Genomic DNA, 27,830 nt, shown 5'->3' on the forward strand with positions numbered 1-27,830 from the left:
TTGGGCTGCTGACCCCTTTAACAGGCCACGTGACCCATTCAAAATTCCACGCCTGTGCGGTTTTTTCAACTTAAAAGCTGGCTCATCGGCTGCGCGGGACCCCAGAGCGCTGCGCGAGACCACAGAGCGCTGCGCGGGACCCCAGAGCGCTGCGTGACTGTGCAGCTTAAAGGGAACATTACTCTCTACCTCTCTCTCCTCCTTTGAGACACTCCTTAAAACCGGACGTTTTGCTTCGTAAAAGGTGTTATATAAATGCAAGTTGCTGTTGTTTCGTGACTGCTTTGAGATTACTTCCAATCAAATGATAATGCCAGTCTTTATAATGTCGTGTATCTAATACAGCGTTTTCTCTGCCACATTTGGGCATTGCACTTTTCTACAATTAGCCTTTGCATCGCACTTGGCTCATGTTTTATAAAACAGCAACAGATCACAAATAAAAAAAGTAGGCAACATACCAATCGAGGGCAGGAGGAGCAGGTAGCAAAACTTCCACTAACAAATGCCTAAAGATGTCTGAAAACATCCAATATGAAATAAGCAGTCAGCAAAAGATACCAATGTAAAAAACAAGCAAACCAATGGAATTGCTCAAAATATTTTTCGAACATTTTATAACTGTCGTCTTGTTTTGTCAGTAACACAGCATGTTGTAGCAAAAGGGAGGTTTGCAACATGAGGCATGACAAATGTCATTTACAACAAACTCATTAAACTTGCCCATAAATTTACCCATTCCTTCTTCTACTCCCTCAACTGTTTCCATTGGCAGAAGGGTCGGTAACCAGAGGACACAGATTTAAGATAATTGACAGAAGAATCAGAGAGGAGATGAAAACTTGTTTAGGCAGCGAGTTGTTAGATGTGGAATACACTGCCTGAAGGGCGATGGAAGCAGATTCAATAGTAATTTTCAAAAGGGAATTGGATAAATACTGGAAGGGGAAAAATTTGCAGGACTATGAGGAAAGAGCAGGGGGGGTGGAACTAATTGGCGAGCTCTTTCAAAGAGCCGACACAGGCATGATGGGCTGAATGGCCTCCTTTTGTGCTGTAAGGTTCTGTGAACAATTGCTGCACGCACACCCTGTGCGGCCTGAAACATCCCCCCCTCGCCTCCCCCCATTCGTGGCACCAGACAGGTCAACTCCTGAAATAGCCATGCCAGATCCTGGGAATTGTGTCGACACACTAGACTGCAATCCCCAGGAGCAACCACGGAGCTATGCTCCAGCACGGAAAGTGCATAGATTATTTTGTTTAAAAGTTGTCTTTGTCTGCAGTCCTGCTTCTCCAGCTGCTCTGATCTCCACAATGCCGCGTTGATGCCCGGAGCCCTGACTTGCTGCTTTGCAGTGGAAACGCACGTCACTGCTTGGACTTTCAATAGAGTGAAGCATTGGAGTCAGGGAGTTGAATTTGAAAGACTGAGCTCCAATGTTCCCTCTAATTTTTTTTTCATTCATGGTCAGTGGCCATGCATGCATAGTATCTTCCAGCAGCAGCAGCTTGTGAGCAGCCTGCGCGTACCTTCTGATTGATGCGCGGCCACACATCCGCGCACCTTCGGGGGAACATTGCTGAAACATAGAAGATAGGAGCAGGAGTAGGCCATTCGGCCCCTCGAGCCTGCTCTGCCATTCAATGAGATCATGGCTGATCATCCAAACTCAGTACCCTGTCCCTGCCTTCTCCCCATATCCCTTGATCCCTTTAGCCTTAAGAAATATATCTAACTCCTTCTTGAATATATTTACTCCTTCTTGAATATATTTAATGAATTGGCCTCAACTGCCTTCTGTGGTAGAGAATTCCACAGGTTCACCGCTCTCTGGGTGAAGAAATTCCTCCTCATCTCTGTCCTAAATGGCTTACCCCTTATCTTTAGACTGTGACCCCTGATTCTGAGCTCCCTTGCCAGTGATTCCTACCGGTGCAAACCGTGACATTCTGTTTGACCCACAGGCAAGCCTCACCCTGCATCTATCCTTCACCAAAACCAGCTATTTCCAGCTGCCCTTTCTCGCCCCCTCCCTCCCTCTCTCTCTCGAGCCCCACCATGTTGAAGCAGTGCAATGACACAATGGCCGTAAAGGATGTGATGTGTGGGGGAGGAAGAGGAGAAGCCTTTGTAATTCAGGTAGCAGATTGCCCTTAGTGGTTGTTATTTTTGTTCCTCCATCAGGAGAGGCACAAATGACACTGCTTACTGACCCTCCCCGGTCTGTTCCCACCTCATGATCTGACTGAGAACTGTTGGAATTCATGTGGTGAAAGCAAAAAAAATCAAGTGCCAAGAAGTTTCAGGAACTGAGCTCTCGACTTTCTGGATGAGAGTTGAGTGGTCATCCTCTTGAGATTCTAGGTCACCTTTTGTGTCCCATGCTTTTTTATTGCATTAGTTTATTGCTTGCAAACCAGTACAGACTGATGTGATGCCATTAACACTGGGGCTGATGGTAAGCAAGCAAGAAAAGGCAAATTGTTTCAAGTTTGAGGGTTCTAAATGAGCCAAACTATATATAGCTATCTGGCTTATTTGATTTTGTGAACTTTTAAAAGTGACCCGAAATTGACTGGAGGAGTGCAAGAGGAGAGGCATGGCAGGCAGCGTATTACGGGCTTTTCTTTCGATTGAGTCAATGCTCCTGAAGTATTTGATTTTTTTTTTAAAGAATTTTCACGAGATGTGGGGGTCGCTGGCAAGGCCAGCATTTATTGCCCTTGAGAAGGTGGTGGTGAGCCACCGCCTTGAACCGCTGCAGTCCGTGTGGCAAAGGTACTCCCACAGTGCTGTTAGGGAAGGAGTTCCAGGATTTTGACCCAGCGACGATGAAGTAACAGCCGATATATTTCCAAGTCAGGATGGTGTGTGACTTGGAGGGGAACTTGGAGGTGGTGGTGTTCCCATGCGCCTGCTGCCCTTGTCCTTCTAGGTGGAAGAGGTCGCGGGTTTGGGAGGTGTTGCCGAAGAAGCCTTGGCGAGTTGCTGCAGTGCATCTTGTAGATGGTACACACTGCAGCCACGGTGCGCCGGTGGTGGAGGGAGTGAATGTTTAAGGTGGTGGATGGGGTGCCAATCAAGCGGGCTGCTTTGTCCTGGATGGTGTCGAGCTTCTTGAGTGTTGTTGGAGCTGCACTCATCCAGGCAAGTGGAGAGTATTCCATCACACTCCTTACTTGTGCCTTGTAGATGGTGGAAAGGCTTTGGGGAGTCAGGAGGTGAGACACTCGCTGCAGAATACCTAGCCTCTGACCTGCTCTTGTTGCCACAATATTTATGTGGCTGGTCCTGATATCTGAATGTTTCAGACTGCACTGTGTGTGATTACGAGGGTGGCACTATTTTCTCCGAACTGTTTGCTACCACAGCAACAGAATGCCTTGCATTCTCATCAGGCATTCAATCCACTGCCCCAACACGTTACCTGATTACCTCTAAATCACGGGAGACTCTTGGATAACCGAACCAGCATATGACCTAGAGTCACCCCGGCAACAATACACCAATTACATCTAGGTCTCCAAAATACACATCCAAGCTTGCTAATCTAAACACGGACTCTCCATTACAGCAAATGAACTCATTATAACAGCAAGGTACCAGATAAAATGGACCATGATTGCTAGTTTATGTACAGAGGCTCCCGTGACCTTCGCTTTAATACCTGGTGCTGTAAATCTTTCACCATGTTGACAATTTATGAGGAACCAAACACTGGTTATAATCATAAACCGAAAAATTGAACAACCCAAATGTTCTTAGTTTATGCTACTTCAACATTTAGAAGAGTAGAACGTTATTGCATTTTTTCCACCACATTCTTGGACCTGTGTAATATAATTAAAGTTGTGTGATTGACTTGGCGTACAATGTAATACTTTATTTATAACGCCACTTTTCATCGGTTACTATTTTAGCAGCATGCTTGAATCGACAGCTATTTCTTAAGGCTAAAGGGATCAAGGGATATGGGGAGAAAGCAGGGACAGGGTACTAAATTTGGATGATCAGCCATGATCGCATTGAATGGCGGAGCAGGCTCGAGGGGCCGAATGGCCTTCTCCTGCTCCTATCTTCTATGTTTCTATGACGGTGTGTTGTCCTCTAACAATGTTTCTTTGTTTCTCAGCAAGTCCTTCACGTCACAATATAGCGGACTGGCGGATGCAGAGTATTGCTCGAGATTCTGATGACAGCTCTGATGATGAATTCTTCGATGCACAAGGTACAGAACAGCCAGTACTAAGGAAAAGGTCTGAAATCTTAATAACTTGTTCTGTGTAGTGATGGGTGGTAATGCAGGTATCCTAATTGCCAGTATAAACCCACGTTAGCATCGTGGCGGGGGTCAGAGGCACAGTGTCCTCCTCCTCCATTTTGGACATACTTTCTGCATATTTTATCGCAGACTAATTTCTGTTGCCTCAGCATCAGGTCAATGGTTTGTCAGGATCTACACCAATGGATATTGAAGGGCAGTCTGTTTGCAATTTCTGTATACAGTAATTCTATGAAGGAGTACCACAAAATACTGGATTAGATAAATACCAGGTATCCACCAATATTAGTCCAAACTTGTATTCATTTTACAGAAGAGAATGCAAAGCGAGGCCTAGAGATTAGTCACTGACCCAACCTCCATTGCCTGGCTGGTGTGGTCACACAATTACCATCATTTCATGTAACCGAGATTTAGAGTTACCCTAAATAGACCGGCCTCATTTCGGATATTACCCTTGAGTTGTCAAAGCCCAGACTACATCAGCACATGGGGAAATGGAGCAGTCTCCCTCAATGATCTGATGCAGTATTGCGAAGGCTTGAGTATTTCTAAGCATTGCTAATTGGAAATGCAGTTGGTGAGGTTCCATAGTCAGTATCATTTAATACTTAGCCCTAATGGTTAATTGAAAGCTTGGTTCAACTTTTTAACTATGTACACCATTAAAAAAAAATTTTTTTAGAACTATTCCTTCACTCATTTGATTACATTTATCAGCATGCTGAAATGTAAAGAATGTTGTACAGCACATCGCTGATACAGTATCTCGTTGTCAGCGCAGGTATAGCTCAGACAAATCCTGCACTTAATCTGGTTCAGCCGACCTGTTGCTACCAATGGTTCTCACAGGTGAAGTGGCTCTTGGCCATTTTAGGCATCCACATCAATTCAAAGGCACGTAGGAAGTTCTTGGTGAGAAATTGTGGAAAATGGGAGGTTGAAGTCCGATAATTCTCTTATTCACAGGCACTGAATGTTGTACTTTCTGTGCACTTATTGGTTAAACAGCCAAATTACGTTATATTCTGCAAGTTTATTTTGCTACTTTTCCTGCACTACTTATAACTGAGGTCTTGTGAAACGGAAGGAATGTGAGCTGTAATAGGTAGTGTGTGTTTGAGGGGTGTACGGTCGATTTTAACGTACCTTGATGCCTTGTAACTTGATGCTCAGCTGCCCTGATCCAGGGATCTCAGCAAAGCTGTTTTTGTAGTTATCATTGGCGGACTATCTGTCAATCACCACAGTGCGAATCTGTCAACGAGAAATGTTCTGCTTGTGGCCAGGCAACAGAGGGCAGAGGTTGGTTGAACAAAGAAAGATAGTAGGGGCGATGTTGTGTCATCGGGAAAGCAGATCAGGGGATTCGGTGATGATGTTCGAATCATAGAAAGTTACAGCACGGAAGGAGGCCATTTCGGCCCATCGTGTCGGCGCCGGTCAACAAAGAGCGATCCAGCCTAATCCCACTTCCCAGCTCTTGGTCCGTAGCCCTGCAGGTTACAGCATCCAAGTACTTTTTAAATGTGGTTAGGGTTCCTGCCTTACCAGCCTTTCAGGCAGTGAGTTCCAGACCCCCACAACCCTCTGGGTGAAGAAATTTCCCCTCAGATTCCCTCTAAACCTTCCACCAATTACTTTAAATCTATATATCAATGATCTAGACTTGTATATAAGGGGTATGATTAAGAAGTTTGCACATGATACTAAAATCGGCTGTGTGGTTGATACTGAAGAAGGAAGCTGTAGACTGCAGGAAGATATCAATAAATTGGTCAGGTGGGCAGAACAGTGGCAAATGGAATTCAATCCGGAGAAGTGTGAGGTAATGCATTTGGGGAGGACTAGCAAGGAAAAGGAATACACATTAAATGGTAGGACACTGAGTAGTGTAGAGGAACAAAGGGACCTTGGAGTGCATGTCCACAGATCCCTGAAGGTAGCAGGCCAGGTAGATAAGGTGGTTAAGAAGGCATACGGAATGCTTGCCTTTATTAGCTGTGGCATAGAATACAAGAGCAGGGGGGTTATGCTTCAACTGTATAAAACACTAGTTAGGCCTCAGCTAGAGTACTGCGTGCAGTTCTGGTCACCACATTACAGGAAGGATGTGATTGCACTAGAGAGGGTACAGAGGAGATTTACAAGGATGTTGCCGGGAGTAGAGAATCTTAGCTATGAGGAGAGACTGGATAGGCTGGGTCTGTTTTCCTTGGAACAGAGGAGGCTGAGGGGAGACCTTATTGAGGTGTATAAAATTATGAGAGGCCAAGATAAAGTGGATAGAAAGGACCTATGTCCCTTAGCAGAGGGGTCAAAAACCAGGGGGCACAGATTTAAAGTGAGAGGTAAGGCTGGTCCATGAGAATAGTAAATGGATGATGACAAGAAAATGACTACATGGGAAGGGCTAGTCATACCGTGCACCATTTTAGGTTTAAGCCTCTTTCGATCACCTTGATAATAGCCTATGACAAGTCAGCGGAAGACCTGACCATTTTTACAAGTGGCGCTTAATGGCTGTAAAGTAGATACACTTGTGAGAAGTGTGAGCCATCTGTTCAGGCCACTGCTGCAGCCTCTGCTGTGTAATATAAACATGTGCTATTCGTTGTTTATCAAGTGGCACAGTTCATACAGTTTGTTTGAAAGATGGGATATACAAGGCGATAGTGGATGGCTGTCCTTGCCTTACCTTGAGAACTGGAGAATGTGTAACAGTTTTTTTGGATGGTGTTTATTATTAATCCCCTATACCAGGTGAGGATAAAACACTCCCTAGGCTACCAGTAATCCCTCATAACACTGGTACAGCAATTTACTGTATGGGGCAAATAAACAAGCAACTCTTGGCTTCTGTTGGTTTGATCAGAATATAGGAATGCAATGCCTGCCCGTGTGTATGGAGTCACGCTGCAATCCCAGGCGTGTGCTCGTGCTGTAGTGTGGGATTGGCAGCCCCTCAGTAATGAGCCGCCATTAGCTCTGACAGCTGTGCTTACTGAAAGAGGGCTGAGCATCCATCAACACACCTTGAAACTGCCCTGCCCTAAGGAAGGCAATCCTGTTTGCTGGAGTTGCTATCTGCAGCCTGTAGAGAACCCAACCAGTGATGGCGTGTTCCCATTGCTGCTCCGCCATATTGGTTGCTCATTGCTAGCTGCCTTGACCAGCCACTGTTGTCTACAGTGCCAGCTGGGCTCTGCAGTGATACCGATGCACTCTGCCTCTTACCACAGCCTCCAGCAGACATAGACTTTTCCTTTTGGTATTTACGATCTAATTGTGGGGCTTGGCTGACTTCACACTTGGAGTTTATTCACTTCCTGAACCCTTGAGCTTGATTATTGCCTGTAATTCACACACACCATCCAGTATTATTTTTATCACTGAATACGGGAATTGTACCAAGGGAGTAAGAGTGGTGAATGTGGTGCCAATTTATAAAAAGGGATGGAGGGATAAGCCAGGAAACCACAGATGTGAACTCGACATTGTTAGTGGGTAAAATAATAGAAAGTGTCCTGAAAGTTTGAATAGTGAGACATCAGGAGAGGTTTAATATCAGAAATAGTCAACACGGATTTACAGTTCTGCTTGAGTTCGTGGAGGATATAATGGTGTTCGTTGACCAGAGGAATTGTCCGATTGCTGTAGGAATTTCCCAGAGATTTCTTGAAATTGGCTACAAGTCTTGTTCTCTCCTTCTGTCAGGAGTTAGCATCACTGGTGATTGGGGAGGGCAGTGCATGAGTTACTGCATTGTGTAATGGATAGTGAGGGCCAGTGGGACCGATGCTCCTTACTCCAGTTGCACGTTCAAATTTTATATAAAGGTTAAGGAATTTTTGGTTTATATTTGTGTTCACATCGAAAGAATTCTGTTGCCTTAAGTAGCGTCAATAAAATAATTCACACTTGGTCCTCATGTTTTCCCTTTCATCTGCACAGAAGATTTTTCAGACAATGAGGAGATCTTCCCTCAAGAAATCACAAAATGGAATTCGAATGATCTTATTGATAAAATTGAAGCGAGTGGCGAAGTTGAGGATGCCCAGAGTAAGCTCAATTTGTTCAAAAAGTTATTTAAAAATTCTGAAGAATTTTCATCACTTCAGTTCTGTGTTGTATGAACCATTCGGCCCATCGTGCCTGTGCCGGCTCTTTGAAAGATTCTCTCCAATTAGTCCCACTCCCCCCTGCTCTTTCCCCAGAGCCCTGCAAATTTCTCCTTTTCCAGTATTTATCCCATTCCTTTTTGAAAGTTACTATTGAATCTGCTTCCACCGCCCTTTCAGGCAGCGCATTCCAGATCACAACAACTCGCTGCATTAAAAAAATTCTCCTCATCTCTTCCCTGGTGCTTTTTAGCCAATGATCTTAAATCTGTGTCCTGTGGTTACCGACCCTCCTGCCACTGGAAACAGTTTCTCTCTATCTACTCTATCAAAACCCCTCAGAATTTTGAACACCTCTATTAAATCTCCCCTTAACCTTCTCTGCTTTAAGGAGAACAATCCTGCGATCCATGGGCTGACTCTTATTCCAGCTTTCCTTCAATCCCCCCACCATTCTCCTGAAAATCGGATGCTTGCTGGCAAACGCTTCCATGGGATTAGCAGCTAGGGTAGTCATCTTTCATATGTGGCCTGAACTGATAGTGTTGACAGGCTATTTGGCCTTGAATGGCAGAACCCAAAGCCCACACACACGAGCTATTCGGCTGGGGTGGCTGGGATAGCCATCACAGTGTGAACTAAGCTGGCTGCTGGTGTAGGGTGCTCAGACCAATTTTACCACCCATCTCTGGTCTCGGCTGAGATTGGCTAGCTCGGCACAAGCTGGGGATTGAACTTGGGACCTTCCTGAACTGTGTGTTTCAGTGCCAGTGCTTCATTCAGAATGCAGCTAGGCGATTGAATAGGAGAGTTGGGTCCCAGAGAGCTGAGCTGAGCTTCGGTGGGTTGAGTGGCCTTTCCTTGTCCGTGACCTCTTGCTTTCCGTGGCGCGCATACACACTCCGCCATTGGTGGGAGCTCAGGTTTCCCCTCCACTTGATGCCCCGCCTGAACTAAAGAGCTCAGCACGTGGGGAATGGTTTGAAAGAAGCAGCAGCCATGGTGCTTTGGCTTAATGCACCACACACTGCCCCCAGTATCAGCCATACTTTCAGAAACAACATTTGTTGCTGTGAATTGTGATAGAAAGAAAGAATTTGCATTTCTATTTCAATTCCAATTTTATTTGTCACATGACCAAATACAACAAGTGAAATCCAGTCAGTTAAATGCTTTTTTCTTAACAAGCCGAGTGCACCAAGCAGCAAAGGACACTTAGCTGCCTGGTACACACGGAGCCCGCAAGGACGGCAGCCAGCTTCATCGGCGCCATCACAATAGGGTCCGCTCTCGCCTCGCTCCACCTTTCCCGCACTCCTGCCCGACAATCTTCAGCCGCCGTGGTTCTATAGCACCCTTCACGACCTCAGACCATCCCAAATCGCTTTATAGCCAATTAAGTGCTTTTGAAGTGTAGTCACTGTTGTAATGTAGGAAACGCGGCAGCCAATTTGTGCACAGCAAGCTCCCACGAACAGCAATGCGATGATGACCAGATAATCAGTTTTTAGTGATGTTGGTTGAGGGATAAATATTGGCCCCAGGACACCGGGGAGAACTCCCCTGCTCTTCTTCGAAATAGTGCCATGGGATCTATTCCCGTCCACCTGAGAGGGCAGACGGGGCCTTAGTTTAACGTCTCATCCGAATGTTGGCATCTCTGACAGTGTCGGCCTAGATTATGTGCCCAGGTCTCTGACCCCTCTGACTCAGAGGCGAGAGCAAGACCAACTGAGCCAAGGCTGACTCCATAATTAACTTGTCCTCGTGAGTAAGTACCATAGGTAGCAAGTGACAAATCTACAGATGTAATAAGGGGACATAAAGTGCTAAAGGGGCTTTGTTAGCAAGATTTCTGTGATGATCCCATAGGTCCTGCCCCCATTATTGAAAGTGTGAGTGTGCTGTTACTGAATCATTTTTCTCCCCTAGGTGACTTGTTTCGAGGACAGTTGACAGACTATGTTCCTTCCAGTGCAGAGCAGCTCAATCGTATTGAGGTAGGTTACTTTGATATCAATACTTAGGAGTGGAGGGGACTAATGTAATAAACACTATGTATGGGAGAAAGATTAACTAGCAGGAAAGTACAGGTAAGCAATTCAGTTGTGTGGTTCTGATCATGCTAGAATCCATTAGGGCATCACGTCAACTAGAACCCTACTACCACTGCTTGTTGTGTATACTTTATATCTAATAATATATGTGTTTTTTGTGAAATGTTGGGCTTCCCCTACTCCATGCGCGATGTACGACCTGTTCTGTTCATGCTATTGTGAAACAAGCTCCTAGGAGATGTGTGAGATTGCCCAAGGATCAGATATAATTTGGCATTTAATGGGACAATCTCTAAATTGACAAGATTAACTGATGTGAGAAAATGAAATGAAACACTGGTGCTGTTCTGAGGCCGGGATTAAGGTGCATGGTTGGAACAATATAACAGGAGCGTTACCCTACATCTGTCCCGTATTCTACCTCATCGGCAAGTACTTGATGCTAGCACAGTTTGAAAAATGTTGTGTTAACCAGCACCGGTGTTTCTATCTCGGAGCATAAAATTCACCAGAAAACGCACACATGCAGACAAAAAACACAATAACCCGCTCTAAGCTATTTATTGACTTACAGATTTAACATGCTTGGCAAAGACCAGAGGCGATAGGAGCGAAAAACTTTTTTACGCAGCGAGTGGTTAGGATTTGGAACGCGCTGCCTGATAGGGCGGTGGAGGCAGATTCAATAGCAGCCTTCAAAAGGGAATTGGATAAATACTTGAAGGAGAAAAAATTGCAGGGATATTGGGAAAGAGCCGGGAGTGGGATTAACTGGATTGCTCTTCGAAAGAGCCGGCATAGACTCGGGCCGAATGGCCGCCTTCTGTGCTGTACTATTCTATGATTCTAAGATGAAAAGTGGTCACTGCTATAAATTATTATATAGTCATGTCTTTAAGTTATTTGAAATCTATCAAATAATCTCAATTGCCTGATTCTGAGTCAACTGAAAGTAGAATTGAAATATTTCTCAAGCAAATCATAGTTGAAGGGATTTAATTTTCAACACACTGGAAATCTATCTCAAAGGCCGCTTAATTCAGTGTCGGCTCTGAGCAACCAGCTGTTGCTCAGAACAGAGTGGTTTACCAAATTACAACGGTGATACAAATTATATCCAAGTTAATCTCATTTCATCTCAAATTACTACATCCAAGGAATTAAACTGGAGGTAATAAATTTCACCTGAGAATTGACAACACCGTAGGAATGAAAGCCAGTACATTGGGGAACTTCTTGTTTGGGTTTTGTGGAAGAAATATGCCCAATGCAAATAAAATGTGATCTATTTCTGATGCTCAGAGCTGAGCGATGATGTGGTGAATTTAGAGAATTGCCTCTCCTCAGGACACCTGAGTTCTGATGTGTCTGTATCTTCTTAATAACTCTTAAAGCCATCTCTCTCATCCCGCCACTCGCTACCACATTGTAAATATCTCTGTTGCTGATGTGCTTTCCATCCCAGACAGGCTGGCAGGACAAAGAAAGAAATAACCTGCATTTATATAGCGCCTTTCACCACCTCAGAATGTCTCAGCATTTCACAGCCAATGAAGCACTTTTGGAGTGTAGTCGCTGTTGTAATATAGGGAAACGCGGCAGCCAATTTGCACATAGCAAGGTCCCACAAACAGCAATGTGATAATGACCAGATAATCTGTTTTTAGTGGTGTTGGTTGAGGAATAAATATTGGCCAGAACACTGGGGGAACTCCCCTGCTCTTTGATTAGTGGCCATGGGATATTTTACGTCCACCTGAGAGGGCAGACGGGGCCTCGGTTTAAACCTCTCATCCAAATGTTGGCACCTCTGACAGCACAGCGCTCCCTCAGTACTGCCCCTCCGACAGCACAGCGCTCCCTCAGTGATGCGCTATCAATTACTCATAAAAGACTGAGAGTTAAGAGAGTAACTAAAGGCTTTTATTAGCAAAGAACAGAGCATGCCTCTCGTCGTTGACTGGGTTCCAAGAAGGCAGGGGGCTGCAGGTCAATCACCTTTATACCTGGGCCTGTGTGGGTGGGGCCAGCCGAGACATGTTGAGGCATGCATAGGTACAACAGTGTGTATCAACAACAACAACAACAGTGGTTTACCACATTCACCCCTTGTTTAAAATTGAGTCCGGCGGGGTGAAGTGTACTAAAGGTTCGTGTAAGTAAGTCTATCAGGTGGCCTTGTATGCCGTCCTGATCGTCGTGGTGGCGGCGGTGATGGTGCAGCATCCAACATTGAGTCTGGCGTCTCATTGAGTGGTTGGGTGGTCAATGACGGGTCCTGGGGCTGCGGCATGCCGTCTAGCGGGGTTGGGTTGTGGGTAGTGGTGGATGGCAATGGTAGTGTTTCAGGGGCACCCAAAGGTGCGAGATCTCGTGTGGGGGCTGTGTCCTCCCGCCCGTCCGGGTACGCTACGTAAGCGTACTGGGGGTAGGCGTGGGTAGTGGTGGATGGCGAGGGGGGTGTTTCGGGAGCACCCGAAGGTGCGAGGTCTCGTATGGAGACTGTGTCCTCCCGCCCGTCCGGGTACACCACGTAAGCATACTGAGGGTTGGCATGGAGGAGGCTCACCCTCTCGACCAGGGGGTCCGTCTTATGGGACCTCACGTGCTTCCGCAGTAGGACGGGTCCTGGAGAAGTCAGCCATGTCGGTAACGAGGTCCCCGATGTGGACTTCCTGGGGAAGGAGAACATTCTCTCGTGAGGGGTAGCATTGGTGGCTGTACAGAGCAGTGACCGAATGGAATGGAGCGCCGCAGGGAGGACTTCCTGCCAGCGAGAGGTCGGGAGGCCCTTAGATTTCAAGTTTAAAAGGACTGCCTTCCAGACCGTCGCATTCTCCCTTTCCACCTGGCCATTCCCCCGGGGGTTGTAGCTGGTGGTCCTGCTTGTAGCGATACCTCTCGAGAGCAGGTACTGCCGGAGTTCGTCGCTCATAAAGGATGAGCCCCTGTCGCTATGAATATAGCTAGGGAAACCGAACAAGGCGAAGAGGTCATTCAGACATTTAATGACCGTGGTACTGGTCATGTCTGAGCAAGGGATGGCAAACGGGAAACGGGAGTACTCATCAATTATGTTGAGGAAGTACACATTGCGGTCGGAGGAGGGGAGGGGCCCTTTAAAATCGACGCTCAGCCGTTCAAAGGGGCGCGTGGCTTTGATCAGGCTTGCTCTGTCTGGCCTATAAAAATGCGGTTTGCACTCGGCACAGATTTGGCAGTTCCTGGTCATGGTCCTGACCTCCTCGATGGAGTAGGGCAGGTTACGGGATTTGATGAAGTGAAAAAACCTGGTGACCCCCAGGTGGCAGAGGTCATTGTGGAGGGTCTTCAGTCTATCGACCTGCGCGTTGGCGCATGTACCACGTGATAGGGCATCTGGGGGCTCATTGAGTTTCCCGGGCCGGTACAAGATATCGTAATTGTAGGTGGAGAGTTCGATTCTCCACCTCAAGATCTTGTCGTTCTTGATTTTGCCCCTCTGCTTATTATTAAACATAAAAGCTACTGAACGCTGGTCAGTGAGCAGGGTAAATCATTTTCCGGCCAGGTAATGCCTCCAATGTCGCACAGCTTCCACAATGGCCTGGGCCTCCTTTTCGACAGAGGAGTGTCGAATCTCGGGGCCCTGGAGGGTCCTTGAGAAAAAGGCCACGGGTCTCCCCGCCTGGTTAAGGGTTGCAGCTAGGGCAAAGTCGGAAGCGTCGCTTTCCACTTGGAAAGGGATGGACTCATCCACTGCGTGCATTGTGGCCTTCGCAATATCTCCTTTTATGAGAGTGAAGGCTGCACAGGCCTCTGCTGTCAGGGGGAAGGAGGTGGACTTGATGAGGGGTCTGGCTTTGTCCGCATAGTTCGGCACCCACTGAGCATAGTACGAGAAAAACCCTAGGCATCTCTTCAGTGCTTTTTGGCAGTGGGGGAGGGGGAGCTCCATAAGGGGGCGCATCCTGTCGGGGTCGGGGCCGATGACTCCGTTCTCCACTACACAGCCAAGAATGGCAAGGCGCTTGGTACGAAACATACATTTGTCCTTGTTGTATGTTAGGTTCAGCCGCTGGGCCGTACGGAGGAATTTCTCTCGATTAACATCATGGTCCTGCTGGTTGCGGCCGCAGATGGTGACGTTGTCTAGATAGGGGAAAGTGGCCTGGAGCGTGTTCTGGTCGACCATCCGGTCCATCTCCCGTTGGAAGACTGAAACCCCATTGGTGACGCCGAAGGGAACTCTGAGGAAGTGGTAGAGACGACCGTCAGCTTCAAAAGCTGTGTACTGGCGGTCCTCAGCCCTGATGGGGAGCTGGTGGTATGCCGACTTCAGATCAATCGTCGAGAACACCTGGTATTGTGCTATCTGATTGACCATGTCAGATATGCAGGGGAGTGGGTATGCATCTAGCTGGGTGTAGCGATTGATCGTCTGGCTGTAGTCAATAACTAGGCACTGTTTTTCGTCAGTCTTCACTACCACCACTTGTGCTCGCCATGGGCTGGTGCTACTTTCAATAATCCCTTCCTTCAGGAGTCTTGCTACCTCAGATTTAATGAAGCTCCTATCCCCGGCACTGTAACGCCTGCTTTTGGTAGCGATGGGCTTACAGTCGCGGGTGAGGTTAGCGAACAAGGGGGGGGGGGGGGACTTTAAGGGTGGAGAGGCTGCAAATGGTGCGCGGCGGGCACTTTAAAAGCTGCTGGCTGCAGACTGTGAGTGGGGGGAGGGGTCCGTCGTACACTAATGTGACACTCTTAAGGTTGCACTGAAAATCCAACCCCAGTAGAACGGCAGCGCAAAGATGGGGCAGGACCAGGAGTTTAAAATTTTTGTATTCTGTGCCCCTTACTGAAAGGGTCACTACACAGTAGCCACCGACGTCCGCTGACTGGGCTTTGGAAGCCAAAGAGATCCGATGTCGCGTCGGCAGGACCGGGAGAGAGTAACTCCGCACCGTGTCGGGGTGGATAAAGCTTTCACGGAGGCCAGCATATGGTCGAGCGAGTCGATGTGGTCGTCAGGTGAGGCGGTGGTTGAGTCCGGGTCCCCCGTGGTTGAAGTTGGAGACGTCCGAGATGGCGGACAAAATGGCGCCGCCCATGGTCCCGATCCCCACGCGGCTGGGGGAGCCCAAGATGGCGGACAAGATGGCTGTCCCCACGGTTCGCACGCGGCGCTGCTGGCGTTAGCGGTTTTACCTTTGCAGGCGCTGACATAGTGTCCTTTCTTCCCGCAGCCGGAGCAGGTAGCGTTTCTCGCCGGGCAGCGTGCTCTGGGGTGTTTTGCCTGGCCACAAAAATAAAATTTCTGTGCCTTGGACATCGCAGCAGCAGTTGAAGGTGGCGGTCCCGTGACCCAAGGTTGTGGCGTCCACGTTGCGGAGCGGTTAGGGGAGAAGGCGTCCATATTCCTGTGGGCCGCGTCGAGCGAGAGCGCGAGGGACACTGCCTTTCTCAGGTCCATTTCTCCCTTTTCCAACAGTCTCTGCCGGGAGTAGTCGGACCTTAGACCCGCAACGAAAGCATCTCGGATCAGTCCCTCCGTGTGTGCTGCGGCTGATGCTTCTTTGCAGTCGCAGTCTCGGCCGAGTATCCGTAGTGCCCGTAGGAAGGCCTCCACCGATTCCCCGGGCTGCTGTCTGCGGGATCTTAAGAGGTGCCTGGCATAGACCGTATTTACCGGGCGTGCGTATTGCCCTTTTAGCAGACCGATAGCCGCCGCGTAGGTCGTCGCGTCCTGGATTATTGTATAAACTTGGTGGCTCACCTTTGAGGCCAGGATTTCCAACTTGTTTTCGTCCAGGGTCACAGTTGAGGCTTGCAGGTAGGCCTCGAAGCAACGCAGCCAATGCGCGAATTTGGTAGCCGAACCCGCCTCTTGGGGGTCTAGGTCCAGGCATGTTGGTCTGAGGGCTCGCAGCAGCTCCTGTTGCTCAGCGTTTGGTGCAGCAGTCTGCTGTTCAGCGTTTGGTGCAGCAGCCTGCTGTTCAGCGCTTGGTGCAGCAGCCTGCTGTTCAGCAAATGTCGACATTTTGTTTTTGCTAATAAAATTGATGCGCTATCAATTACTCATAAAAGACTGAGAGTTAAGAGAGTAACTAAAGGCTTTTATTAGCAAAGAACAGAGCATGCCTCTCGTGGTTGACTGGGTTCCAAGAAGGCAGGGGGCTGCAGGTCAATCACCTTTATACCTGGGCCTGTGTGGGTGGGGCCAGCCGAGACATGTTGAGGCATGCATAAGTACAACAGTGTGTATCAACAACAACAACAACAGTGGTTTACCACACTGAGTACTGCTCCTCCGACAGCACAGCGCTCCCTCAGTACTGCCCCTCCGACAGCACAGCGCTCCCTCAGTATGGCCCCTCCGACAGCACAGCGCTCCCTCAGTACTGCTCCTCCGACAGCACAGCGCTCCCTCAGTACTGCCCCTCCGACAGCACAGCGCTCCCTCAGTACGGCCCCTCCGACAGCACAGCGCTCCCTCAGTACTGCCCCTCCGACAGCACAGCGCTCCCTCAGTACGGCCCCTCCGACAGCACAGCGCTCCCTCAGTACTGCCCCTCCGACAGCACAGCGCTCCCTCAGTACTGCCCCTCCGACAGTGCGGCGCTCCCTCAGTACGGCCCCTCCAACAGCACAGTGCTCCCTCAGTACTGCCCCTCCGACAGCACAGCGCTCCCTCAGTACTGCCCCTCCGACAGCACAGCGCTCCCTCAGTATGGCCCCTCCGACAGCACAGCGCTCCCTCAGTGTGGCCCCTCCGACAATGCAACATTCCCTCAGTACTGCACTGGAGTGTCAGCCTAGATTTTTGTGCTCGAGTCTCTGGAGTGGGACTTGGACCCACAGCCTTCTGACTCAGAGGTGAGAGAGTGCTGCCCACTGAGCCACGGCTGACTCCTGCGTTAAGGTGTTCACTGTCTCTTTCTATACGACTGTTTGATCATTTGGCACTTTGTGCTATTCTCTGAGCTGTGAGATGCCACAGCTGGTGTTCCAGCTTGTACATGCTCAAGAACAGGAAATTCCTACCCCATGACTTGAAATATTAGACACAGCTGGCATTCAGATTGGCATTTTCTGGTGCGAAGTCTGCAATCTACCACTCTATCTGAAGGCAGTGATATTGAAAAGCATCAGCACTTTTATAATATTTTAGCCTTCAATTTAAAGTTAAAAAATCCTCTCCTCCCCCACCAAAAAGCAATAATTGAGATTATCAGTTTAAGATTGTTTGATCTATAAAGGTTGACTAATCAACATAAGTTCCCAGTTAATATGTTTACAGTGTAGAATATTTGTAACTGCTGCGAAGGGCTTTGATCCACTGTCGGTCCTCAGTGCAGTACAGGCCATATCTCAGGGTCCCTATAAGCTGTGATCAGGAGAATGCTGGAGGTTCCAGGTGCAGCTGCTGGCCTGCACTGCACATGCCCGACTCCTCGGAGGGTTAAAGGTCGGCAACAGCATTACTAACTTCCCTCCATTCGAACCCACCGACAGAAAAAATGTTGCTGATACCCACAATATTATTCACTTCATTAGATCTTGGGATTCCACAAAGGGAACATAAGAACTAGGCGCAGGAGTAGGCCATTCGGCCGCTCGAGCCTGCTCCGCTATTCGGCCGCTCGAGCCTGCTCCGCCATTCGGCCCCTCGAGCCTGCTCCGCCATACGGCCCCTCGAGCCTGCTCCGCCATACGGCCCCTCGAGCCTGCTCCGCCATACGGCCCCTCGAGCCTGCTCCGCCATACGGCCCCTCGAGCCTGCTCCGCCATACGGCCCCTCGAGCCTGCTCCGCCATACGGCCCCTCGAGCCCGCTCCGCCATACGGCCCCTCGAGCCTGCTCCGCCATACGGCCCCTCGAGCCTGCTCCGCCATACGGCCCCTCGAGCCTGCTCCGCCACAGGGCCCCTCGAGCCTGCTCCGCTATTCAATAAGATCATGGCTGATCTTCCACCTCAACTCCTGTTTCCCACCCTATCCGCATATTCCTTGATTCCCTCAGGAACTGGAATCTTCACTGTTTGTGTTTGTTTGGAGCCCACATCATTGAAGCTTATATCTGTTAATTGTATTAAGATTTGCTTTTTATTTTATAGTAATTGAATTTACTGATCAAGTTTCAGGATTTTATTGTTAATTGTTTGGAAATCACTATTGCTGAGAGTAATGGATGAACATTTAACGCTGGTGTTAAACACCTGTTTATTGTCAAACAGATCAAAGCCTCTGCTAAAACCAAGGAATGTCACACTAACCTGCTAATATCACCTACAGCCATTCCTGGGCTAATACTGATATTGGGATATATACTATTTTGGAAATGCTACTGTCACTGCAAACCTTGTGTACAACTGTCCGCGTGGATTAGAGGGTAGCAAATGTAACCCCGCTATTCAAGAAAGGAGGGAGAGAAAACGGGGAACTACAGGCCAGTTAGCCTGACATCAGTAGTAGGGAAAATTATAGAATCTATTATTAGGGACGTGGTAACCGGGCACTTAGAAAATCATATGATTGGGCAGAGTCAACGTGGATTTATGAAAGGGAAATCATGTTTGACATGAGGTTGTAACTAGTAGGGTGGATAAGGGGATGTAGTGTATTTGGATTTTCAGAAAGCATTCGATAAGGTGTCACACAAGAAGTTATTACACAAAATTAAGGTTCATAGGATTGGGGGTAATATATTAGCATGGATTAAGGATTGGTTAACGGACAGAAATCAGAGAGTAGCAATCGGGTCATTTTTGGGTTGGCAGGCTATAACTCGTGGGGTACCGCAAGGATCAGTGCTTGGGCCTCAGCTATTTACAATCTATATCAATGACTTAGATGAGGGGACTGAGTGTAATGTGTCCAAGCTTGCTGACGATACTGTTAGATGGGAAAGTAAGCTGCAAGGAGGACGCAAGGAGGCTGCAAAAGGATATAGACAAGTTAAGTGATTGGGCAAGAACATGGCAGATGGAATATAATGTGGAGAAGTGTGAAGTTATCCACTTTGGTGAGGAAAATAGAAAAACAGAGTATTTTTTAAATGGTGAGAGATTGGGAAATGTTGGTGTTCAGAGGGACCTGGGTGTCCTTGTACACGAATCACTGAAAGTTAACATGCAGGTACAGCAAGCAATTAGGAAAGCAAATGGTATGTTGGCCTTTATTACAAGCGGATTTGAGTATAAGAGTAAAGACGTCTTACTGCAATTATATAGGGCCCTGGTGAGACCACACCTGGAGTATTGTGTACAGTTTTGGTCTCCTTACCTAAGGAAGGATATACTTGCCACAGAGGGAGTGCAACGAAGGTTCACCAGACTGATTCCTGGGATGGGGGGATTGTCCTATGAGGAGAGATTGAGTAGACTAGGCCTATATTCTCTAGAGTTTAGAAGAATGAGAGGTGATCTCATTGAAACATACAAAATTATTAAGGGGCTTGACAGGGTAGATGCAGGGAGGATGTTTCCCCTGGCTGGGGAGTCTAGAACCAGGGGTCACAGTCTCAGAATAAGGGCTCTGCCATTTAGATGAGGAGAAATGTCTTCACTCAGAGGGTGGTGAACCTTTGGAATTCTCTGCCCCAGAGGGCTGTGGAGGCTCAGTTGTTGAGTATATTCAAGGCTGAGATCGATAGATTTTTGGACACTAAGGGAATCGGGGGATATGGAGATCGGGCGGGGAAAGTGGAGTTGAGATAGATCAGTCATGATCTTATTGAATGGGGGAGCAGGCTCGAAGGGCCGTATGGTCTACTCCTGCTCCTAATTCTTATGTTCTTATGAAAAGTGCTGTGAAGGGTTATACATTTTAATTGCGTGTTAATTCCAGTGCCCATGTGACTGACAGTTTGCATGTGTGAAGATTAAAATTATGTGAAACAACACTTAACAGTTCGCAGGAATGTGATTCCAGACATGTTGCTTAGTGTCAGCTGTGGCTCAGTGGGCAGCACACTCACCTCTGAGTCAGAAGGCTGTGGGTTCAAGTCCCACTCCAGCGACATGAGCACATAAATCTAGGCTGACACTCCAGTGCAGTGCTGAGGGAGCGCTGCACTGTCAGAGGTGCCGTCTTTCAGATGAGACATTAAACTGAGGCCCCGTCTGCTCTCTCAGGTGGACATAAGAGATCCCATGGCACTATTTCGAAGAAGAGCAGGGGAGTTCTCCCCGGTGTCCAGGCCAATATTTATCCCTTAATCAACATAACAAAAAGATTATCTGGTCATTATCACATTGCTGTTTGTGGGAGCTTGCTGTGCGCAAATTGGCTGCCGCGCTTCCCACATTACAACAGTGACTACACTCCAAAAGTACTTCATTGGATGTAAATCGCTTTGCGACGTCCGGTGGTCGTGAAAGGCGCTATAGAAATGTAAGTCTTTCATTCTTTACGGAAATGGAACTATGGCTTGTTTAGGGTGCAACAGCGTCATTCATTCACCTTATTGCAAAGGAGAACGTTTCAAACCGGCCATTTAATTAGTTGCATTAATGCACCGTCATTTTAAAAGTAGATAATTAATGATCACACAGATTTGTATACTGAAACAATTCAAAATGATGCCACATTAACAACATTTGTATATGGGTTTCTATCAATTTCATGGCCTATCATGTTGCAATTGCAATATTACAAAGAGTGAATTAACTTTTCTGAGAACCTTTGTTGATATGTACTTTCTGCAAGAACACTATTCATGTGGTTTTCTGCAGTCTCCTGACTGGCCTGTATTCTCATGCAGATACACAGCCCTGTTAAAAATATGAGTGTCAGTACCTATGTACCAAAGATTACAGTGACAAATGATCCAGCAGCAAGTAATATTAATGGTGTAGTTTTGGCGTTCTTACAACTTCCTGAGTGTATTGACTTGAGCAATATACGAACTAACTAGACAGTTAAACGTTTCTGCTGTAAGAAAGAATGCTTTACTGTAGTGCATTTGCTTGCAAGCAGAATTTAAGCTGTTGGTTGATATTAGTGACTGGCTCAATTGACATTTATTTTTTTCCTCTCCTCTCCCCTCCCCTCCCCTCCTCAATGCTTTACTCCTTTCCCCGGGATACGATACCACAGGCAATTATCACCCTCCCGTACTTTGCCCATGTGTGAGCAGTGAGTGCCGGCAGGCTATCCAACTGGAGCAAGCATCACAGCGAGCTTGACCCTGGCCATACTTGCACGCTTTCTGCAGGGGTTACTAGATAGGAACAGGAACCCTTACCGATCTTCTCTTTCCTTCCCTAACCCATGTGTGGTGGCCAGTTGTCGCCTTCCTATTACTGTTCTGACTGACATCAGCTAACCACACATACTGGCCATCAGACCTGGGACTCTCCTGGTCTGTATGGCTCCGAGATGGTGCTATTACCTCGGAATGACTACTTCCGAGCTATACCCCTTAATTACTTCACAAAAAGTTGCTGTTTTGTGACATACTGGGGTGCTTGCAAGAGATGGTGGGGAATGGGCTGTCTTTTTTCAGTAGATGCTATAGAAAATTCCAGGAAGCTGGTAAAGTGGTCTAAACTACACAGAGGCAAGAAGGTTGTGTGTGTGCTGAACCCCTAATTTGTCTCTTTAATAATCTGTCATCGTAATTTGCAGATTTACCTGATAAGCTAGCCAATGTCTTGTTAAAATAACTTCCTTTCATACCCAATTGTGAAATTGTATTTAAGTAAATAAATCTCAAAAATGTACTCCATGTTTCTGGCTGCGTTAAATACACCCCATAACGCTACTGTTAATTTTATTGCTGAGGTTATGGGCACAGTATGTTTTCCAATACTAGCTGCAAGGATTTTTACTGGAAAGCAGTCTTCCCCTATCAATCAATTTGTGTTGCTTTTATAGCATCTCAGTGAACCTAAGACAACTCGATTGTCTCCGCTTATAAAATTCTTGCCCTGTTGTGTGTTTCAACAACATGATGGTTTGGTAAGGTTCCTTTCTCATTCTTGTAGCACTAGCCTTTGTGCTGCGTCTAGCTGAGATTAGTAACTTGACATTGGAAGAGAATAATGGACCAAAAGTTTATATTGTTCTCCCATTTAGTATCTATCCTGCCTTGTCTGGTTTTGCGCACCATCTCCTATTCATGTTGTTTCCTTCAACCAACAAGACGAGGCACAGAATTGCAAGGCAGTGAACACCGAAACCTCCTGCATTGCTGCTCCACAGTCAGTCATCTCAGAAATGCTTCTCCCTCCCTTAGAGTTATTCTGACCCGTCTCACCTCACAACCTGTCGACAACTGACTAAACTAATTGCAGCATTAGCTGGAGATTGTGAGTGTGTGGAGCAGCCTCCTTATTTACCTTTTAAACCTTTGCTTTCCCTGCCTTGATATTTCATTAAAAGGATAGTCTTGTATGTTTGAAGTTTGTTTCAGATAATTTTCTGAGCAGTTGTTTTGAGGTTTATTACGATTTAAAGTAATAGTGTGACGTGTTGCTCTCCTTATTCAATATATGCTGACAGCCTGGGGAAAAATTCGGTATCGCCCCAGTTGGGGCGCCATTATCGGCCGTGTGCAAAGTTTAGCGCCTGGCGCTAATTATCGCCTCCGACGGCAAACTTGGCTTTTATCGCCCCTGGATTGGAGCGCTAAATCAGGCGCTTCACACCTGTCTTAAGGCGCAAAGGCCGAGGAGCGAGGCGCTACCTCAAAGCACTGGCGAAGCAAGGAAGGGCAAATCAAAATAAACCTGCAAAGCGCTGCTCAGTACCCAAAACTCTTTCACACAGCGTTGAATCTCTCCAGAAGTCTCTCTCTCTCTCTCTCTCAGAATGCGTGATGCAAAAATGTTACCGACAAAAAAAGGCAGGAAGCAGTCACCTTTAAATAACATAAGAACATAAGAAATAGGAGCAGGAGTAGGCCAATCGGCCCCTCGAGCCTGCTCCGCCATTCAATAAGATCATGGCTGATCTGATCCTAACCGCCAATCCACTATCACAGAACCATCTCCTGAATCTAACAGAATTAGACACACGAAATAGGAGCAGGATCAGGCTACACGGCCCCTGGGCCCGCTCCGCTACCCACAGGGCCATGACCGATCCGAACCTAGACTCATGTCCAAATTCCTGCCCGCTCCCCGTTACCCTTAATTCCCTTTACTTCTAGGAAACTGTCTATTTCTGTTTTAAATTTATGTAATGATGTAGCTTCTACAGCTTTTTGGGGCAGCATATTCCATGGACCTACCACCCTCTGAGTGAAGTAGTTCCTCCTCATCTCAGTTTTGAAAGAGCAGCCCCTTATTCTAAGACTATGCCTCCTAGTTCTAGTTTCACCCATCATCGGGAACATCTTCCCCGCATCCACCCGATCCAACCCCTTCACAATCTTAGATGTTTCAATAAGATCGCCTCTCATTCTTCTGAACTCCAATGAGTAGAGTCCCAATCTACTCAACCTCTCCTCATATGTCCATCCCCTCATCCCCGGGATTAACCGAGTGAACCTTCTTTGTACTGACTCGAGAGCAAGTATGTCCTTTCTTAAGTATGGACACCAAAACTGTATGCAGTATTCCAGGTGCGGTCTCACCAATACCTTGTACAACTGAAGCAATACCTCCCTATTTTTATATTCTATCCTCCTAGCAATGAAAGCCAACATTCCATTGGCCTTCTTAATCACTTGCTGCACCTGCATACTAACCTTTTGAGTTTCGTGCACCAGGACCCCCAGATCCCTTTGTACTTCAGTACTTTCCAGTTTCTTGCCATTAAGATAATAACTTGCTCTACGATTTTTCCTGCCAAAGTGCATAACCTCACACTTTCCAGTATTGTATTCCATCTGCCAAATCTCTGCCCACTTACTTAGCCTGTCGATGTCCCCTTGCAGGTTTTTTATGTCCTCCTCACTCACTACTTTCCCTCCCATCTTAGTATCATCTGCAAACTTTGATATGTTACACTCGGTCCCCTCCTCCAAATCGTTAATATAGATTGTAAAGAGTTGGAGATCCAGCACTGACCCCTGCGGAACACCACTAGTTACTGATTGCCAGTCTGAGAATGAACCATTTATCCCAACTCTCTGCCTTCTGTTAGATAGCCAATCCTCTATCCATGTCAGAATATTACCCCCAATCCCGTGATTTTTTATCTTAAACAATAATCTTTTGTGTGGCACCTTGTCAAATGCCTTTTGGAAGTCTAAATACACTACGTCCACTGGTTCCCCTTTATCCACCCTATACGTTACTTCCTCAAAGAACTCCAGCAAATTTGTCAAACATGACTTCCCCTTCATAAAACCACGCTGACTTTGTCCTATTAAATTATGATTATCCAAATGTCCTGTTACTGTCTCCTTAATAATGGACTCCAAAATTTTACCTACCACAGATGTTAGGCTAACCGGTCTATAGTTTCCAGCCTTCTGTCTACTGCCCTTTTTAAATAAGGGTGTTACATTAGCAGTTTTCCAGTCTGCCGGGACCTTTGCTGAGTCCAGGGAGTTTTGGAAAATTATTACCAATGCATCCACAATCCCTACCGCCACTTCCCTTAAGACCCTAGGATGTAAGCCATCAGGTCCAGGTGATTTATCCGCCTTGAGTCCCATTATTTTACCGAGTACCACTTCCTTAGTGATTTTGATCGTGTTTAGCTCCTCCCCCCCCTTTAGCCCCCTGTTTGTCCAGTGTTGGGATATTCTTAGTGTCTTCTACTGTAAAGACTGATGTAAAATATTCATTCAGTGTTTTTGCCGTCTCCATATTTCCCACCATTAATTTCCCGGTCTCATCCTCTAAGGGACCAACATTTACTTTAGCCACCCTTTTTCTTTTTATATAACTATAAAAACTCTTACTATCTGTTTTTATATTTTTTGCTAATTTACTTTCATAATCTATCTTCCCTTTCTTAATCAATCTTTTTGTTATTTTTTGCTGTCTTTTAAAGTTTTCCCAATCTTCTATCCTCCCACTAGATTTGGCTACCTTATATGCCCTTGTTTTTAGTCGAATACTATCCTTAATTTCTTTACTTAGCCACGGATGGCTGTCTTTTCTTTTACACCCTTTTCTTCTCAGTGGAATATATATTTTTTGGAAGTTGTAAAATAACTCCTTAAATGTACACCACTGATCATGTATCGTCTTACCCTTTAATCTATTTTCCCAATCCACTCTACTCAATTCTGCTCTCATACCTTCATAGTCTCCTTTATTCAAGCTTAGCACGCTTGTTTGAAATCCAACCTTCTCACCCTCTAATTGAATATGGAATTCAACCATGTTATGGTCACTCATTCCAAGGGGATCCTTTACTAGGACATTTTTAATTAATCCCATCTCGTTACACAGGACCAGATCTAAGGTTGCTTGCCCCCTGGTCGGTTCAATTACATACTGCTCAAGAAACCCATCCCTAATACACTCAATGAACTCATCCTCAAGGCAGCCCTGCCCAATTTGATTTGTCCAATTAATATGATAGTTAAAATCCCCCATAATTATAGATGTTCCCTTATTATAAGCCTCAACTATTTCCTGATTGATACTCCGTCCAACAGAGTTGCCACTGTTCGGAGGCCTATAGACTACGCCCGCTAGTGTTTTTTTCCCCTTATTATTCCTTACCTCCACCCAAACTGTTTCATTATCCTGATCTTTTGACCCAATATCATTTCTCTGTATTACAGTGATTCCTTCTTTTATTAACATAGCCACCCCACCTCCCCTTCCTTCCTGCCTGTCCTTCCTGATCGTTAAATAACCTGGTATGTTTAATTCCCAGGCATTGTCACCCTGCAGCCATGTTTCTGTAATGGCCACAAGATCATACCCATATGTAGTTATTTGTGCCATTAACTCGTCTATTTTGTTACGAATGCTACGTGCATTCAGATAGAGAACTTTCAAAGATGTTTTGTGACACTTAGTTCCTGCTTTTGCCCTTTTTATTACTTTACCTTTTACTCCATACCTTCTGCCCCTTCCTGACACGCTCTGGTTTTTAATTTCCCCACTGCTACCTAAGTCTATTACCTTCTCTGTTGTCATTTTTATTATTTGCTGTCTAGGAACCTCCCCCCCCCCCCCCCCACTAGTTAGTTTAAAGCCCTCTCTACAGCCCTAGTTATATGATCCACCAGGACTCTAGTCCCAGCACTGGCCAAGTGAAGCCCGTCCCAACGGAACAGCTCCCTCCTGCCCCAGTACTGGTGCCAGTGTCCCAGGAAGCAAAACCCATTTCTCCCACACCAGTCTTTGAGCCACGCATTTAACTCTCTAATTTTATTTGTCCTAGCCAAATTCGCTCGTGGCTCAGGCAATAATCCAGAGATTATTACCCTTGTGGTTCTGCTTTTTAATTTGGCCCCTAGCTGCTCAAACTCCCTCAGCAGAACCTCCTTCCTTGTCCTATCTATGTCGTTTGTACCAACATGGACCACGACAACTGGATCCTCCCCCTCCCACTCCAAGTTTCTCTCCAGTCCAGAGGAGATGTCCTTAACCCTGGCACCGGGTAGGCAACACAGCCTTCGGGACTCTCGCTCTCGGCTGCAAAGAACTCTATCTATCCCCCTAACGATACTATCCCCTACCACTACAACATTTCTTTTAACTCCCCCCACTTGAATGGCCCCCTGCTCCACGGTGCTGTGGCCAGGTTGCTCATCCTCCCTGCAGTCCCTGCTCCTGTCCCCACAGGGAGTAAGAGCCTCGAACCTGTTGGACAAGGCTCCCCCAGTCCTTTTCTGACTGCAAAATGCTCCCCTCAACCTGTCGTTGTTAGCGGCAGGTGGTAAGGCAGGGGGCGCCACTCAATATCCGGTCCGGGGCGCTAATGGGGCGTTGCGCACTCAACTGACGTCACGATCTGCTGGCGCAGGAGATCGTGGTGGTAGTGTTTAGCGCCGCCGCAAAATGTCCAGTTAATTTTGTGAGCGGCGCAAACATCGCTGCGCCCGGGCGCTAGTTGCTTTGCGCCCCATTAGCGCCCTCTTAAGGCGCTAACGGGAGGCGCAAACAACTGAATTTCCCCCCCCCCCCCCGTCTTTAAAATTCTTATACTGTATACCCTTTGTTAAGTTTAATGGTTTATAGAATTTTTATATATATCCTTTAATAATCATTTCAGAGAAATTTACACGGTACAATTTTATTTATGGCTAGACTTCAAAATATGACATAGAACCTAATCAAAAATCATTTCAATGAAATGTCTCTGATTACATTAATCAGGAGCTTGCATCATGAATGAAGTGTTTATTAAGCATGGGGTATATAACCGTGTAGGCTTTCAATTGGTGTGTTTAGCTTGACGTCTTGCACAATATAGTTTGTGGTATGTTTCTGAGGAGGGTTTCTGAAGTTGTATGGTTGGGTA

General features: G+C 46.7%; 1 protein-coding gene across 6 annotated transcripts in view; it reads left to right on the forward strand.

The window, feature by feature from the left end:
• The window catches only part of pitpnm2 (phosphatidylinositol transfer protein, membrane-associated 2), a 395,812-nt gene that overhangs the window by 308,572 nt on the left and 59,410 nt on the right, over positions 1-27,830 (forward strand). For all 6 annotated transcript variants that reach the window (XM_086011868.1, XM_086011869.1, XM_086011871.1 and 3 more), the window contains 3 exons: positions 4,137-4,232; positions 8,241-8,348; positions 10,340-10,407. In XM_086011868.1, coding sequence (XP_085867994.1) covers positions 4,137-4,232; positions 8,241-8,348; positions 10,340-10,407 — 272 coding nt within the window. The remainder of the gene's footprint in view (positions 1-4,136; positions 4,233-8,240; positions 8,349-10,339; positions 10,408-27,830) is intronic.

Source organism: Somniosus microcephalus, chromosome 19 (genome assembly GCF_052327205.1).
Source record: "Somniosus microcephalus isolate GS21.2 chromosome 19, FLI_Smic_1.0, whole genome shotgun sequence".
Classification (NCBI taxonomy): Eukaryota; Metazoa; Chordata; class Chondrichthyes; order Squaliformes; family Somniosidae; genus Somniosus; species Somniosus microcephalus.